Genomic DNA, 18,491 nt, shown 5'->3' on the forward strand with positions numbered 1-18,491 from the left:
CACAAGCTCTAATCCCCGATATAATTAAATCGCATTTTTGCTTTCTTTTAATTTAAACAGAGTGAGGTGTTCATAGACGCTTAGTTAACAAAGTTGAGAGCACTGCACAGCGGCTTAGAATGTTAATCAATTATTTGTGTATTAGAATTATTTTCCCTTTAACTTACTAATTTACTACACGTTTTTAACTGCTCGAAAGTCTTATTTTTACCACTTTTTCCATGGCATGTCATTCTTTATTCAACAAAGTTACTTTAGATTAAGTTACACACTATGAATAAATCATAATCAATGACCCAGTTTGAATACCATACCTATCAATCGATTATTTTTTAACTCATTTTTATTTGAATATTTTCTTTAATATATAATACAATTAAAATTTTTAAAAATGTTTTTAAGGTTTTTATAAAGGATAGAACACATTTTAAATAGAATCAAGTATACGCCATGGTGTTTTTATAAAGAATTCGAGCGTTCTTGTACAAAATATGCATATTAATTCCTCACTGAGTTCCGAATGTTCTCAATCGATTGGAATTTATACCTGAATTTTTTATTTTTCCAAAAATAAAACTCTTATAATGTGACGAGTAGTATAACTTGTATAATTAGTTAGCCCTGTAAATTGTACGGTAATTAATGTATACAAATTAACTTTGCTATTATCAATTCTTCATCCAATAAAACTAAATAATTTAGAATGTCTGTTTCCCAATACCCATTTTCCTAAGTGCAGCCAAATGAGTGGCGGAGCATCTGGAGGGGGGGCGACCATAACAATGGCCACTGTAGTGGAAGAAGCGAAATTTTTATGTTAATGAACATCATTTTTCTCTGTTTACTTGCGCTTGTGTTAAGTGTCGCAAATAAATTCATTAAAGTGGCATTTTTCAATTTTAATGAACACCCCGCAGCCCGCACTCCGGACCCTCAAAATGAACTTCGGAGGAATGAATACAAATAACGCAGGGCATTACGCTTTACGCGTTAAATTAAGAAATGAACTACGGCTTATTTATGAAAACCATCCGCATGCGATTATCGTTATCATCCGGTCGCATCGGTGCAAAAAGTTGTGCACTCGGCCATGGCCGTTCTACCTTATCGGCCAATAAATAGCTGAGTGCTTGACACTCTCAGTTGAGATGTTATCGGCGCTTTTGTCATTACAACGCGGATTTATCCGCTCTGCCTGTTTGAGCGATTGTAATTATAAACTCCTCATTGTTCCGGCGATGAAGTTTTAATTGCTCGCCGCTGCGCGCACAATTAATTTTCGTTTGCCGCCGCCATTACTACTCCAATCAATTTCTTGCGGACGCAAGTGGAGTATATACTATTTACGACTCAAAACTATATGTGGATCGGGTGGTATCATATATCCGCGGATATCTTACGAAAGTAGCAATCCAAATACACCAGAAAAAGCCAAATCGAGGACGTTTTAAGCCCATTTAGTTCACCAGCCCAGCAGAATACAAAATTCCGATTTCAAAAGATATTTCAGTCGTCTTAAAAACAAGTTCTAAGCCAATAACATGTGCATATGTATGTTTTCGATTACCTCGTAGCTATCACTAAATGTTCGTTAATTTAACAATCACCTTTAAAAAATAAATAAAATATACAACTATTAAGCTAGTTAAATTGCTTTAAAATATGTTTGTTCAACCCTTTAGTCATGTATTTTAGGTTGTATACCAGTTCCCCGTGGAGTAGAGGCACATTGTATTCGCAGAAAAGAAGGTAACAGGTGGAGGGAAGCTTATAAGGAATATATTTTTATTCTGGACGAAGTGTTCTTCATTCACAAGAGAAATCAAGTCGGCTTCAATATTTAAGTGCCGCAAGTTTTTTAAGTTTTTCTCCGTTTTTCGGCTGAAGAAAGCGCCAACATTTAATGCGGCGCGCGTGTGTGCGTATGACACACATTAACATATCACTTTTCGGGGCGGATAAGGTAGCAGGCACACACCCACAGGCGCATCCTCGCCAGATCCTTCGCAGATCCTGCACCCTCGGCCCCCTTGGCCTCCCCGCCGTCTGATGGGCTTACCCAATTATGAAACATTAAAAATACGCGCATATAAATCGCTTCATTTTTATGCGCAATTACGCGGGGGAGACAGTAACCTTGGCTTCCATTCGCATCCGCCACTCGCACCCTTCCTCTCCATCCCCATGTCACCCGGTAGTTCCTCGCCAGCTCCACTGTCGTATCCCTTGCTTCGCGGCTGCTCCTGCTTCTGAGTCTCACTCTGCTCCTGTCGTGGCCCCAGCCACTGATTATGGCCGGATGACACCGCTGGCGGTGCCACAGTGTTTGGTACAGTCTTTACTCGCCTAAGTTGAAAGATGTAGGCTTGAGAGGCACTAGCACTTGGTTCAAACATCCTGAACATTTCGTTGTGATATGTTATAATACATAATATAATTCGAGAAAGGCCTCATAGAAGTCCCAATAAAAGCACTTTAATCAAGGAAAAGACACATTATTTTCCGGACTATGTAATATATTGTACAGGGTATATAGTACCATAAAGCTGTGTGATTCATAGTGCATTACAATCTAATAAATATATCTCTCTTGCGCCAGTGTCTTGCAGACATAGAACCCACTTTGGAGCTTTCCATCCCCTTCCCGCCCGCGCTTTGTGATGTTCGCGCTACTCAATTAAGTTAATTCCCGTTTGCATAAACGGGGAGGCACTTTCCCTCGCCCAGCACCCCTCCCCCGCTGGGAAGCGCCTTTTCCGGGCGCCCAGTCATGTATTTTGTATTTATTTTGATTTAAAGCGATTTTCGGCACGTCTGAAGCCCCAACCACTCAGCCGTGTGCACTTCTGGCGCAGCCCGAAGAGTGTCAGGCCTAGACCCAACACCACGGGCAGGAGGAACTTAAATGCGAAGGCCTTAAAAATTCAGAGGGAAAAAACAACGAAGCTGCGAAGGACTCAAGTTGAGTACGGTCGTGGCTGCGGCTACCAAACTTTCACCGGAAGTGGGCCAATAAAAAAGATACACAGATACACGGACCTACCGAGTGCCTCTAGTCGCCAGTTCGCTTTGCCTAATGCGATTATGTGGGCCTGGAATGTAGCCCTCGTTCTGGCCTAGGGAGGAGCAGGCGGATGGCTGATCTCCAGGATCGGGCATACTTTGTGCTCATCTCGAGGAGCGTAAACGGATTTTAGGGCGATGAAATCGAGCAGTTCCATAACTTAGAATAAGATAAAAAGATTGTTTTTAATATTTTTAGGGCCCATTCAAAAAGAGCTTTGAAAGTGGGCGGTTTAAGCTGTTTTTATGGACAATACATATAAAATAATACAAGGTTGGAAAATGTTTTTAAAAGTCGTTCTGTAATCTATAATAAAACATCCTTTGATGTATCAATTTTAAAGAGATGTATACTGAGATCAAAAAATCCTCAATTAAAATAACCATCTCTAGCCGAAACTTTCCGTAAAGTCTCACCCTTCCAGCCTTACATTTTCCCTAATGTGATTTCCCCGCTGGCGGACAATATATATACTTTACTAAAATGAAAAGAAGTCACCGACCAGCCGGGGATAAAATGGGGAAAGTCCACGTCGAGTCCGGAGCTGATTATCTGGCGCGCTGACAGCGGACTTAGCGGTGGTGGCCAGTGGCCAGTGGCAAGTGGCAGTGGAGGCTCGGACTTCGCCAGCCGGAGAAGGCGCAAGAGCCAGGACAAGACGTTAATATTATTATACGCTTTGTAAACAAATTATGAATTATGTTGGATAAATAGAAAAACTTAATAATAACTTGATTGCGGCATTCGGCCGGCCGGCTGTCTACGTCTCCGAGGCCCCGTTTTCCATTCTCCGCGCCAACTTATCGTTAGGTTGGCTTTCTTTGCATCTCGGGGCAGTGGATGATGGGCGATATTAAATACACTGAGAGCTTTTGATTGGTTCTGTATAGGTTTCGCTAAAACAATAAGTCTAACGAACAAAATAATCTAGTATTTAAAGGCACAACGAATTACTATTATTTGTATTTTACAAAGATTGTAGAAATAATTTTATGTAATATATTACATTATATTAACTAAATAAACGAACGTTTATAAATGAATTATTTTCAACAGGTAAATATATATTTATATTTTATTCATTTATTAACATTTAAATGCACAGCAAATTATTCTAGAAATGTTTTGTGATTTTATAAAAGTTATATAGTTGCTATTACTTGTATTATATTACATTACATTAATAAAATAAACTAACATCTTTCAATTATTTATTTTCAACAGATAAAGGTTAATTATTTTTTATTTATTTATTATTATTTAAAGGCACAACAAATTATTCTAGAAATGTATTTTGGCTTAAAAAAAAATATATAGATAATATTATTTGTATTACATTACATTATATTTATTAAATAAACTTCATATTTCAATTAATCAATCAACAGGTAAGGTATATTTATTTATTTATTAATATTAAAGTGCACAAGAAATTATTCTAAAAATGTATATACATAATATTATTTGTATTACATTACATTAAACTAAGATTTAATTGTTTTTATTTTTAATTTTATAAGTGATAAAATATTTTCTTGCTGGAAAAGTGCTAAGAAATAATGGAGATTGTTAGTAAAAGCCATATTATTAACACAAATATTCGTAAAGGCATGTTTCCCCAGACCATTATATTAACTTGCCCCCAATTTTCGCAGTGCTCCCACGGGCGCTAATAGTCAAGCATCCGGAGAAAACCCCAGGCCCCTCCGGACTAATTCAAGGTGGCCGTAATGGCTGAATGCCCAACTTGCTAGACACCTTTGGCTCGCCCCCCAACTGCTTAGCCCCCGGCCGGACTCCCTCGGTGACCTCGTCCTTGGGCGCCGATCTGCGGCATTGGCGGCACGTTAATTATGGCTCGAAAACGGCCAAATTGTGCATGTTAAATACAAAATACTTACCAGACTGGGATAAGCCGCCGGGGCGGGGAAAAGGGGGTGTGGCGGGGCTGCAACAAATGACAGGGACGGCGTGAGGGCCGGTGGGCCAGGAAAAGCAGAAACAAATTGAAAAGTTTTCCACGATATAAATTTGCATTAATTTTCGGACGCTCTTTGGCCGCCTTAGCCTAGTCCTCCCCTCCAGAAAAATACCATTCTATATGCATACAGCATATATAACTATGTACAAGGACATACAGACACATATAGCCCAAAAGCACGAGAGTTGATCACAGGTAGTCGAATGGTCGATACCCCGCTTGGCGAAGGAGAAATATGGTTTAAATATGTAAGGATTTTTAAATTTTAAATCCGATATATGGGCCTATATTTTAAAATTTACATTAAAATGAGTTCGCTAGAGGAAGTTCTTGGTGTAGAATATATTTAATGTGTCGGATATCTCATTTATGGTATAACAAATTGGCACTGTCAAATGTATCCCTCCCTCCAGTGCTACCCTGGGAGCACAGCAAGCATAAAAATTGCTTAAATCGAAAAAGTTTTCCTTCTTTTTTCGCGTACTTGGGCTGCTGTAGCTGCTGCTGTAGTCGGTTGTTTATTCGTATACCCTTCCTTAAGGTTCCTTGTTGACAGGTCCTATTTAAATATAATTTGTGGGGGGAACCGCCAATCGTTGGCCTCATCAGGTGTGCATTCTGGCTCAACATTGATATTTTTACTGATATTTCAGCTCTTTACTCATGATCAATATCACCTAAACTTTGCTTATAGTATTTATGCTGCTGTTGTTTTTGGCCTCAAAAGCTTTAGATACAGGCGTGCTGCGGTTTTCACTTCAACGTTTCTTTCCTTTTGAAAACGACCAATTTTTCTCTGCGGTATACTCGTACATAAAATGTAAAATGCTTTTATACTCATGGTTCATTAACATTAATTTGCCATTGGTGTTATGTTTCGTTTGTAATTAAATATTTTCTTGAATGAAACACTCCCTTGAATTGCTTTCCGAAAACGGGAGCACGTGAAAACGAACACGAAAAGTTCTTCTGAAAACGCCAAATGCAAAAGTAGAGTAAAAGCCGGAGCCCTTCTGAAAGGCGATATTTAAAATGAAGTTTATTGAAGTATTTTGAAAGTAGTATTCAACCTACTGTGTATTAAATGTACTACGAAGTTCTTAAGTGCCTGCCAGTAAGAGTGTGGCGAGTTCTTCATAAATCAGCCCGCCCTATATCTTGTTTGCTGTCCACTCTGGCCGCGCGAAGAGGGTTCCGTGGGGGCGAAGGGCGGGGTCCTCGGCGGGCGTGGGGTTACTCATGGGGCGACAACAACACCTACAAAAATACAAAGGCGATAACGAAGCCGAAACTCCGAGCTGACCGTTGAATGGGGAATCCGGCTCCTTGCGAGCCTCCTGGAAAAAGGAAAAATTAACAAAAAGAAGTACTGAAATGCGCAAAAACAGGGGCAGCTGTTGTTATCCACCACCGGCCGGCCCGAACACCCCGGTTTTGGTTACCTTTTTGAATATTTATGAAAAATTGAAACGTTTTAGCGCGCCCGGATTTTTGGGTATTCTCGGCTCTCGTTTGCTCGCTTGTAAACTAATTGTATTTTTTCGGGCTGATGGGGACTCCGTGGCCCACGCACAAAAATGATTTAAGTGCGCTTCCATTAATTACGTTTGAGGTGGGTGGAAGGTACGCACTCGCATCTCTGCGGCTGCTGAAACTTTAATAGACCGAATTTCCGTATAATTAACACGCTAAGCGTATGAAAGATGCATGAAAAGGGCCGCCTGCTCCGTCCGACAGCGCTAATAATTGCCGGCGCTTAAATTTAAACTGAGATTGAGTTAGTCCAACCCTCGTCAGCCTCAACAGCAGACCCGATTTTTATTGCCTGCTCCCATAAAAAATCCTGACAGGTGGGCCAAGCGAGCAAAAGGGTTAAAGCGGAGAAAAGAAGGCGGAAGGCGTTTTTGTTGCTAGTTCAATTGCTCAATGTTGGAGCCAAAGATAATCAACGATGCGTAACGCTCATACAAATGAATGTGCAGCAAAATGTCTTGCGTGCTTTTTTGATGTGAGCAAAAACCAAGGTGAATTAGTTTGAAAAATTCTTTTTAATCATCTTAAGCCCAGGTTTTTCCAATTCTCGAAACATACCAAATTTTTTCTTTCCGGAAAGCTATCGGCGTCTTCCTAAATTTTGGGAACATCCAGGAGAAAAGTGGTTTCGAAACGATCGATCGTCGAGTTGTGCGAATGCTTGTGCTATTATTATGAATCCCGAAAAGTAGGCAACAGAAAAATGTCCCATTGAAAGATACAAAAAGAAGCAAAGGAAACCGAGCTGACCATAAAGTATGTTGCTATCGGCAAGGGCAGATATTCATTTCAAATTGCCATTCTTGGGCTTCACTTTTAAGAAAAGGAAAATTAGCTGACTGATTCCATCTTGGCGGCTTAATATATCCGGATTGAGGGAACCTACCTTGCACACGCGATTTTCTAGCAGCTCAAAATCCCGGAAAGCCAAAGCCTTTTGCGCCGACCACGCGGCCTAAGCTTTATATTAGTTCGCGCCGTGCTTAGCCGCAAGTGAAATTAAAAATCACGCAGCCGAAGTTTGCGAGGTTTTTTTGGTTGTTTAAATAAACCCCGAATAAGTGAAAATAATGTAAAAATGTAAAGAAATAATGAAAAATTTGTATAAAAGGTCCAGAGCCCTATAAGTAGTTTAGTTAAGTGCCTAATTTTTTTGGTCAGTTCTTTTTTATTGGGTTAAAAATGTAAAAGAAGTTTGCGGAAGAAACGGTGAAAAATGTGAGAGGAGTGAAATATTGCGGATTAAAATGATGGGAAAGTAAAATACGTGTAAGTGAAAAAAAGTAGCAAAGGGGAAACAAAAGTATAACTGAAAAAAAGGTGTGAGTGTAACAATAATTTATATAAAGCTTAACGTAGTGAAAAAAAACGAATTAAAAAAATATCTAAAAAAAAGTTTAAAGAAAAATGTGCGATAAAGCCGAAAGTAAGAACTTACGTAAATATATCCCGCGGCCTTTAATCGCGTAATCCCTATGTAACTTTAGATTTGCAAACAGAAAAAAATACAAAAAGACGACGAACGCTAAAATTAAAGAAATGGAAAACCCAATTAAAAAAAGAAAAAACAAAAATTTAACTATAATTATTTTTACAACGCCATCCAACTTTCCTGTATTAAACTTATTCCGATTTCTTCTCTTTTTCTAAAAATATTTTTGAAACATACATATACATATTTATTTCTACACTAAAAAATATGAAACGAATGCATATTTTAAATAATCCAATTTTATTTCAGCAATATTTCATTCCTCCAGCCTCGCAAATAATTTTAAGTAAATACATCGGAATTTATTATTTTTATTTAATTATCGAAATGAAACCGAATGCAAATCAGATATGAAAATTTAAATTAATCTATAAGAATTTAATAGTAGCAGCTATGAGAAAGAGAGTAGTTATTTATATATAATAAAATAAATTGTAATGAAGTTTAACTAAAAGTCTCCTCATCCGGGTAGGGTGGGTCTTCGCAATTATTTTTGCGAGCAAAGGAAGATAGTAATATTTCTTATCAACATTGTAGCCGGTTGGAAGAAATCATCACGATACTATACCATTTATATAGAATTTTTTAAAATGTTAAAAATGCCATTTGGCAGAAGCGAAGATTTGTCGATGCTTTACGAGTATTTTTGTTAAATTTATTTCGTATGAGTGTGTATACAAACTTAGGAGTAGGTTTTCTGATCCCACTTTACGTAAAAAGTAGGCCGCATCGACAACTTCAAAACCATTCCTGCCGATTCGAGTAACTACCAAATTGAGCCTTTGTGTATCGGTGCTGGATTCTTCACAAATTCTATAATTTTTATCCAAATACCAGGCAACCCCTTTTGAAAATGATTCGCAAGTTCGTGACCCAGCTGCTCTACGGAACGGCCCTTCTGACCCCGATGCTGGTGACTCCCACGGTCACCCTGCAGCTGCACTTGGGCAGCCAGGAGTCGGCCACGGCGACGTTCCACTACGCGGGATTCCTGTGTCCCGCCGCCGTGTGCCTGGTGCTGACCGCCATGGCGATGTCGCCCTACCTGGTCATCCTGAAGCGCTGGCAACCGAAGCACCCGAGGATTTTCTTCCTGGCAATGCTGCTGCCCTACATCCTGGTTTGCTGCACCAAGTTCGCGCTCAACGTGAGGCTGCAGCTGCATGCGATCTTCCACGTGTCGGATGAAAGCCGCCAGAACCACCTGATGTTCTCCTTGGCCATGTACTGTGGCATGTTTGGCTTGGCTGTGGAACTGATGCTCCACTGGATCGTTGTCTACTACTTAATGATTGAGGACATTGAGATGAAGTGGATAACTGAGATTCTGTTTGACGAGTTTCATTATTAAAATTGCTTCCATTTGTCGTGCCTAATATTATTACAATCCTTTTGTCAATTGTTTCGGTGGTTTCCGAGGATACAGTCGCCTCGGTAAGTATGGTTATCCTGCTCGACTATCTGATACCTGTTTCTCCCTTTCCAAAATCAAATAAATACCACACCTAGCGGTCAGCGGGGGTACTGCAGGCACCTATCGGACGGTGGTGGTACTACTGACTTTGTTAAAGCCTTTTTAACTACCAACTTCGTTTATTTTTTAGCTTCCGAGATCTCAGCGAAAATCACTTAGATGAGTGAAAGGACTTAAGCTCAGACACACTTCCTGGGCCAAAAGTTAATCCTGGCAAGCGCAGTCATTTAATAGGCGAACCCAGCAAAGTTTTGGCCCACTTATTCAGGTAAATGCTCAGCCTACTTAGCCCCAACAAAAGGGCGTGGAAAATTCCCTGGCGCAGCCTCACTTTCGCCACTTTTCCTAAGACAGACACTGGCATGAAGTCGGCATTTTCCACACCAAAAACTCGCAACCAAACTTGGGCTTGCGTGTTTGTTTTTGCATTTCGGTACACATACATCAAAGTTTCAGTTTTAAACCTATCAATTTAGTTTGCTCTCCTAATCCGCCCGTTGAGATCAATTAGTGTGCCAAAAGGAAAAGCGCACGAACTTAACACTTTTACTTCCACACTTTCCCCGGCTCACGTCGCTCCCGGAAAGTTTTCCCACCCGGTTTTAACTTTGTCCTACTGCAAATTTAAGTATTTTTCTTTGTTGTTGACGAAAAGTCCGGGCCGAACGTGACGGAGCAACAGCAGGCAGGCGGTGCCATTGATACGGGGCGTATGAATTTCCAGTGAAAATTTCGCACTGAGGCTGATTAGTTTGATCCCAGTCAATGGCAATTAAGTTAATGAGGTCGCGGATGGCTGTGAAATGTTGCCAAGACCTTGACTGAGACGGGGGAACACTTCAAAATCATATGGGTGGAACACTTCAAGCCGGGAACTTGAATTAAAGTCCATGTGAGCTTTCTTTTTTAATGCCCGATTGCGGTGCAAGCTCGTTGATTAGCTGAGTGTACAATAAATGTTTGAATGGAGATTTTCGCTTTGACTGGCCATAACCATTTCTGTTTTCGCAACCAGCAAAGATACTTTGTTTCTCGGGCTATTGATGCTTTGATTGACTGAGCTTTCCAGGCTGTGCTTGCGTGCACCTCTGGTGATTTTCCCATTTTGGGACCACAATCAGCCGGAGTGAAAAGCGGGGAAATCGTCGGGGAAATCGTCTGGGGCTGCAGACAAATGACTTAATTACTTTTTCAAGTCGGTTAATTAGTTTCGGCCAGGAGCGGCCGCCAAAAGGAACTGGCCAACGGACGATGACAGAAGTAGCGACTGGAAATGGAGAAGCGTGGAGGCGAGCGAGTCGGAAAGTTAAACATAAATTACAAGAAATTGAAATGGCCTGCATTGAGTCGAGTTCGCAGGGCGAAAACGAGGGTAAAACATTTATTGATGCTGTTAACACTATTAGGCCCCGTTCTCGCACCAGCCTGCCCCTCAAGCCAATTTATTTGGTGTCGTTTGTCCGAAGACAATCCATAAAACTTAGCCCAGCGACAGTGGGCTGAAACTCATGGGGACTAGTCCCCCATTAATTAATCTATTTCAATTCCGTTTTAAATAATTTTTTGTACTTAGTCCTTTTTGCCATACATGAATTATATTTTCTCGATTCAATGTCCGAACATGTGAGCGAATTTCAATGGCCACTGCCTGTAATTTTCGCAACTGAATTCATTCGCTGCGCATAAATTTCCATTGTTGACCATTGTGCGGGCAATCAAACAAAAAACTGAAATACAATTTATACATAAATTAATGGACTATCGCTGGGCGTGGCCGGGCCGGATTTAATGCCGGCCGTGGGAGTAGTTGTTTGCTTTCCCTGCTTACTGTTGTTTCTGATTTTCCCTTATTTTCCTTCGATTGTTTTTCCGCATTAACGCGCTCCTCTGCAGCTCTTGAGTGGCCTGGAGTGATGGACCCCCGCCGATAATATCCTGTAGTGCTGTTTAAAAAATAATTTAAACTGCAGAAACCAAGGGGAAATTACTGCACTTATGAGAGCATATTTTTTTCGTTTTATCTATGCCGTAGAATGAAATTTAAGTAGCTAAAATAATATATTATATATGCTGGTGTTATTCCGAATTGAGAAATGCCGGACGACTGATTATGGCACATAAATAAATTCACTTTATTCGTTTTATATATTTTATGTAGTGATTAATCATGATTTTGAAGCTGTATATAAGGTGCAGCGAAAATAAATACAAACATGTGAAGACAATGTTGAAGATGTTGAAATAAAGGATAATTTTTATGTTCGTCAGCTTGCATTTTGCTTTTTTATTACCCGTTTCTTCTAGATTAAAAAAAGAAAAGTATGTAACAGGAGGCGTTTTCATCCCTAATTAACGCTAGTAGTCCAAAAGATTTTGTGAAAGTGTAAATGGGATTTGTTTTTGCTTAAAACACCCATTTACCTTTTTATGTTACTTTAAATTGTATTTTATGTTTGTCATTTTTATGTTATGTGTTTATAGTTAATTTTTTGAGTTGGTTAGCTGAATATCTATCCGCCTGGATAATTTGTTAGTAATAAATTTACCAATTGGATATTCCATTGATGCTCATGTGATTTTTCTGAATAGTTTTCTTTAAGCCACTCCCTGTGAAGCGCGGTGATAGGTATGTCATGGTCGACTACGCTACCGCGAGTGCTTTATGCAGGCATTGCGTGTTTTATGGGACTATTAAATGGCCGTGGAGCGGGCTCAGATCACGACGGCTCAGTTCAGTTCAGCTCGGGCTGAAATTAATTGCTTGCTATCTTCAAATTACTCATACGACCCGTCGACCCGCTCGCTTTTGTTCATCTGCTTACAACGGGCAGCTCCTGCTGGCCTGTGTCATTTACATTAACCGTTTCAGTTACGGCCAGGTCCTTTCTGCAAGTCCCTTTCGAGATCCTGCCGGAAGCGAGCGCTCGTAAATTACCTGAATAATGCAAAATAACAATATTTACCCCATTGTTCTCGGCCGCTCCGCTCCCCTCGCAAGTGTTCCTTTTTTGAAGGGGATAATCTGCTCAGGTTTAAATGGAATTTTAATTATTTCAAGCACCGAAGAGCCCGAGTTCCCTTTGCCAGTGGCGAATAGTTGCTCTCCGGAGTTATAGCGGGTATAAATAAATGTGAAGACTGTGTGGAGCAAGTGGGCATTAAGCAAGCTCTTCCACTGGCCGTTAAAAGCGATCGGAGTGATAGTTAAAATCTTAAATATTTAATGGTCTCTGCATGGCAAGAAGCACGCAAATTGAATTAACTATGGGAAAATAATTAAAACCATAATGTATAAGTTGCCCCACCCTAAAAGCACTCCTTGTGCAGCACATATTTACAGTGGCCAATGTGCCATAACCGCCAGTACAAATAAGTCGACTACTTCGTCTATATACATCTTCGCCTGTATAGAGCCGGGCACATCGATAAATGATGATGTTCATTATGTGCGGCGCGTCTTTTGCGATTTAATTAAAGCCCGGCGGGGCAAGGTGTGGGGCATCGGAGGTGGACGCCTCGCATGCTGGCCTCCGATTTTTCAGCGCGCAGCGGGCGGGTGGAGCAGATACAGATAGCATCGTCGACATCGCCGATGAATTGCCGCTGCCATTTAATGGCCGATGATGCCGACCGATTGCTGCTCCTCCGCCCGCCTGCCCCCCACTTCCCGTCTCCCCCTCTGCGCTGTAGCCCTGTCCCTTTCGTTCCCGGCGCTGCACACGTTCCAGTTTGTTGCTGCCATCGTGCACGTAATTTCCGTTTCCGTTTCAGCGAAAGGCAGCCGGTGACACGCGACAGCTGTTTGCACATACTTAACGCACACACACGCACTGAAAGGCGCATCCCACACACGCACACTTGCACGGCTGCACTGGGAGAAAAGAAATTGTATTGTTGTCTGTACTGTGAAGTACGCAGAAATAAATTATCAAAACATTTTATTAGGTGTAAGTAAAGTAAATATATGTGTAAGTAAAACAATTTTAATTATTATTATTATTTAATGTTATCATTTAATGTTGAAGTTAAAACTATAAACTATAAACTTCTGTAAGAAGAATATTTTTTTATTGTGATGAAAAGTTGGAATTTTAACCTACACATTTTAAATGGGGTATAAAAAATTAAAATTTTACATTCATTTAATAATTTTAATTAATAATCATTTTATGTATGAAATTAAAATTAAATAGTCATTCATTTAATAACAGCAATTTCAGGTTATTACCAATTAACTTTCAAATAAAATATATTCTTTTGTTCCTAGGACAAGTGGGGTGCCTAAATGTATATTTAAATCGAACAATAGAGTGAGCGATGAACTTACACATTTTTTTTAACTTAAGCCTCACAACCATGATTTCTCTCTGTGCACACGCTCACAGGCGCGCATAGGTAGACTTACATGTCCTTGGTGTGTTTGTATTTGTGTTACTATGCCATTGACTGCGAATCGGAGCGTGAAGGCCATTACAAGTCTGATTACATTGAATCAAAGATTCAATATTTAAAATTGCACGCACACAACTCACACACACCGCACACCCGCACATCAGTTCCGCCCGCTGCCAACAGTTTTTGCGGCACCGCCGGGGCCGTATATTGTAAATGTTTGTCTGTGCGTGTCGCTTTATGAGGAATCGAGGTGGAAATGAGTCACTGAATTGGGGGAACGGAAGTGGAAAAGCGGCCGGGGACGGGCGCGTTTTCCTGACTTGCCGGCGGAGTCAAGCGGAAAGAGCAAACAATTTTAAATTATTGTTCAAGCACAACGGAGTCAATATTAATAAGTGAACAATTTGGCAACTTTATTTCAGCGTTTTGTATTCGCCAAGCTATAATAGGCGTGTGGGGGCAAAACTGAAATTATTGCGAAAATTCCGTGAAGTTGGGAAAGAAGATAAAAACCGTGCAATTTGATAAAATATCCTTAAGCTTAAAGCAGGCTGATGATTGATTTATAGGAAAAATGTTCAATAGTTGGGTATATTATTGCTTTAATCGCAGATAAATTAACTTACATTGCACACATACAGTGAGATGTAAATCAAATATTTCCCGATTGAAAACAGTATTTTCAGTGTCAAAATATTGCCAAGAGAAAGATGCAGCTCTCAAGAACGAATTTTGAAGACGCAAAATACACGATTTCATTACCATCCTAAAGCTTTTCGTTCAACAATCAAGTAAAAATATTCGTATATATAGTGAGAGTTGCACTAAAGAAGTACGATTCGTGATATAGGGTCAAATAATTCTTAAATTAAAATTCGTATTGATATTATTAATTTATGATGGGTTTTAATAATGAGCTAGTTAGAAAATAATAACCGAAAGGGGGTAAACGAGATACATAAAAATTACATTATAATATAATATTCCCACTATTCTTCTAATTAATAATATTATAGGTTTCCCTGCGACTTGCCGGTCTCGGACACCTAACGGTATATTTTAGATATTGAGCAGGTTTGAAATAAACAGCTGGGAATTTTAAGAGTTGATCGTTATATAAATCCTGTATAGGCCCATACATTTAGGATTTTCAGTACAAACGTTCTTAAAATTTTAAGCATGGAATAGTTCTTAATTTGATTTTTGGTGCTTAAACGTGTTTTTTTCTTTTTATGTTTATTTAAAAAATTATAATTTTTAAAGAATTTGGGTTGCTAGAACTGTACCTCATGATATTTACAAAATAAAAAGCTGAAATTACACTTAAAGAAAATATAATAATACAATCCGTTTTTAAATTCACAATAAAATACAGCTACAATAATTAAAAAATAAAGTAGTCATTTGAGAACCACTTGAAAATGTTTTCAGCCCATTCGCAGCGCCAAATATTTTTCTGAAAGAAACGTAACCATATCCTTTGCTCCACAACGGGTGACAAGGAGGGCTTTCTCTTTCGCCAGCCTTTATGAAAACAACAAACGAGGATTTCCCGCACTTAATTGTTATCTTTGCATAAGCATGAACAAAACAATTGCCATTTAATCGCAATGAAAACGAACTTTTCGGGTCTTTCCAGCGGGGAAATTTAATTACACAACCACTCGCCGTCGCCGCCGAGAGAAAGTGAGAGTGAAAGTGGATGGGGCTGGGGAGGCGGAGGAGTGCGAGGGAAAGTGCTAAGCAATAGGGATAATCCGAAAGGCTTCGCAAGCAGCTCGCCGGCTTAGCACGCCAAACATTGTAAGCCAAAGGCATGGCGCAGTTTTCCCGCCCACCGTCCAGCAATGTAATTACACATGTGTGAGCGGGAGAGATTATTGTTATTGTGAATGTTATTTTTATTTGCACGTCAACCGCAAACTCATCCAAGTGAAATTGAAGCAAAAACAAGGCTTAACATCTTAAGGCGGCCTGTGGGAGCCTTGCAAAATGATGACAACGCTTGAGGTTGTCCCCCTGTTTTCCCAGTGCTAAATCTGCTTTTTTGTGGGCACAGAACGAAAAGGGGGGCACAAAAACCATTTTGCATATTCTTTAAAAGAGTTTAAAAATTTAGAATAATTGTGAAAACAAATCTACACTTTTTTATCCTTTTTTTTAACTGGGCTTAAGCCGAAATAAGTCAAGTTCAATGAATATCTTCTTCTCTTTAAAACTATTTCAAATATTTTCAGGGACTTAGGCACTCAAAATTTTGATCAAACAGCAGCTGCTATATAAGTGCACAATTTTCTCTCACTGCGCCGCATTTCCATTTTCCTCGGCTCACACTGTTCCTTTGTTGCCGCCTTCTGCATTTGGGCTATAATTGTTTGTTTGTTTATTTAGCCTGCCACCTGGCTGCCTGCAGATTAGCAGAAAGATTTGATGAGCACACGCTGGGCGGCAGCAGCAGGACCCGGGGCACCCAGGGGAGGCGAAAGTGGGCCAGAGTCTCTAGAAGTATTGCGCCAGCAAAAATAATTCACTGCAATTATATGGAAATGCCGTAAGTTGCTCTGCCTGTTCGGAAGTTGCTATGCTGTTTAACCACCCGCAGAAGCTGGGAGGTGGGTTCGGCGCCTGATGGTCGACCTATTGGATATCTTGTGAAGGCCATTAAAAATAAATCATCTACTTTCGCCTGGGATAATATGAAGTCTTCAAGCACCCTATCCTGCAATTTAGTTTTTAATGTATCATTACTTTCCGCTGGAAAGTAAATTCTTCTAGTAACACCTTCTCCTTAAGTTCCACTTGGTAAGTTTCAGATGTAACTCCCTTCTTATACCCCGTGATAACGTCACTTAAGCCCGGCGCATTCATAAACCTTTTACTTCTCATTTTTTCGGCGATTCCGTGTAATTGAAAAGCGTTGAGCGGCTGGGAATTCTGCACTGCCGAAGTGGCAGCGGGGGCGGGACAAAGGGAAAGGGGCGCGGGAGAAAGTAGCAAAGGAAAGTGGGGAAGAGCAAAGCAAAGCGGAGCAAAGTTTACTTATCATGGCATTGCCGCCATATCCGCCTGGTAATCGAAATTTGCAAAAGGGATACAGGGACACGAGCTCACACAGACAAGATAATATTCACTGAGATAAAAAGTCGCCCTAAGAGTCTGCAATTCGAAGAAAGCTGTCCGAAGAAAGTGCATAGTTACTTTACATTTGAGAAATACCTATAATTGTTATGTAAAGGAAACCCAGGGAAAAGTGCAAGCTAATTTTGTGTATTTTTTTCGGGACGGCCAAGACTGCCGTGATGTATGCCTACCTATTACAGTCAGCTTTTCTCCCTGTGCACACATTACTGCACACGTGTACGTGCGTTTAGCAGGTGTTTTTTGGGCTGTGCCGTTGCCTCCGACTGAAATATTCATTTGCATGTGAGGAAATTGTTTTGGTTTCGGTTTTTTCCCCTTTCTTCCCAGCTCATTGAGATTTTCTGGGCATTGTGCGGCGAGTGATGCCGTAGGTTTTCGTTTTTTCCACTCTCACCGGAGAAATAGAATTGAAAAATTCGGCTTGAAAGTGAAAATCATTGCCAGAAGTTCGCCCGGATCCCAGGGCAGGGGCGCGCAGGGATCCGGGATTCCGCACAACATTCCTCAGAGGCTCGGGGCCGTTTCGGCGGAGGGGCGGAGGGCGGGGGCTGTGCGGTTTGAATTTCTGGTTTCGGGCTGGCCACATTCCCATTTCGCCATAATTGGCCAATTGTCGGTGTCATTAACATGCCTGTCATTATTGGCAATGTCCCGGCCTGCGCGCGGAATGGGTCCGCCATCTCCTGAATATTTCATCAACTCTCCTGACAACGGCCGGCTGACGGCGACAATGACAACGTTAAACATCAAATACAACGCACAAAAGGTGTTTAAAAATTAAATTAAAGTTAAAAGCTCACAAAATAATGAAATGAGCGAAATGAGCAAAGTACTCACACAAAGTGGTTAAAACGCGGCTGTGTCGGTGTGGCAGCAACAAATAACGATTACAGCGGGCCCTGCACTCTGCAAAAAGCCTTCAAATTAAATTTTACTTTCATATTTAGGACTCAAAATGTCTATAACATTAAATATTTGCATGTTAATTGGTTCATTCATATTTTATTAATATTTTTTGAAAATAAAAAACTGACTAAAAAGCTCTATATAATCCTTACGAGATTACGATTTACAATCAAAAATTTAACTTGCATTGGGGCAGGGCTTTACGTATAATAAAATATAAATAAATTACAATATCTCTGTGTTCAAACATATGATAAAATCTTTTCTCAATTCTCGAGAACCCATTCTAAGGGATCTTTTCCCTTTTTTTCCAGTGGGCCAGGAAGGACAACAAAAAACACAATAAATAGTAGTACGCGGCAGCAACAATAAAATCGCGGTGACAATTCAATTAAAATATTTCTGCATAAATTTTCAACGCTTGCAAAAAGCCGCTTGAGTAGCCGCAAAAGCATGAAAAGCCTGTGGGCGGAAAATGCCCGGGGAGGGGCGGAAAAGCCCCGTC

General features: G+C 40.3%; 1 protein-coding gene across 1 annotated transcript; it reads left to right on the forward strand.

Annotated features, from left to right (window-relative positions):
- The first annotated feature begins 8,800 nt into the window (after positions 1-8,800).
- LOC108033041 (uncharacterized) lies at positions 8,801-9,457 on the forward strand. The gene has a single exon (XM_017107168.2). It carries the CDS (start codon positions 8,924-8,926, stop codon positions 9,419-9,421), a length of 498 nt encoding a protein of 165 aa, XP_016962657.1. The 5' UTR covers positions 8,801-8,923; the 3' UTR covers positions 9,422-9,457.
- The last annotated feature ends 9,034 nt before the right edge of the window (positions 9,458-18,491 follow it).

Source organism: Drosophila biarmipes, chromosome X (genome assembly GCF_025231255.1).
Source record: "Drosophila biarmipes strain raj3 chromosome X, RU_DBia_V1.1, whole genome shotgun sequence".
In the NCBI taxonomy this organism is placed as follows: Eukaryota; Metazoa; Arthropoda; class Insecta; order Diptera; family Drosophilidae; genus Drosophila; species Drosophila biarmipes.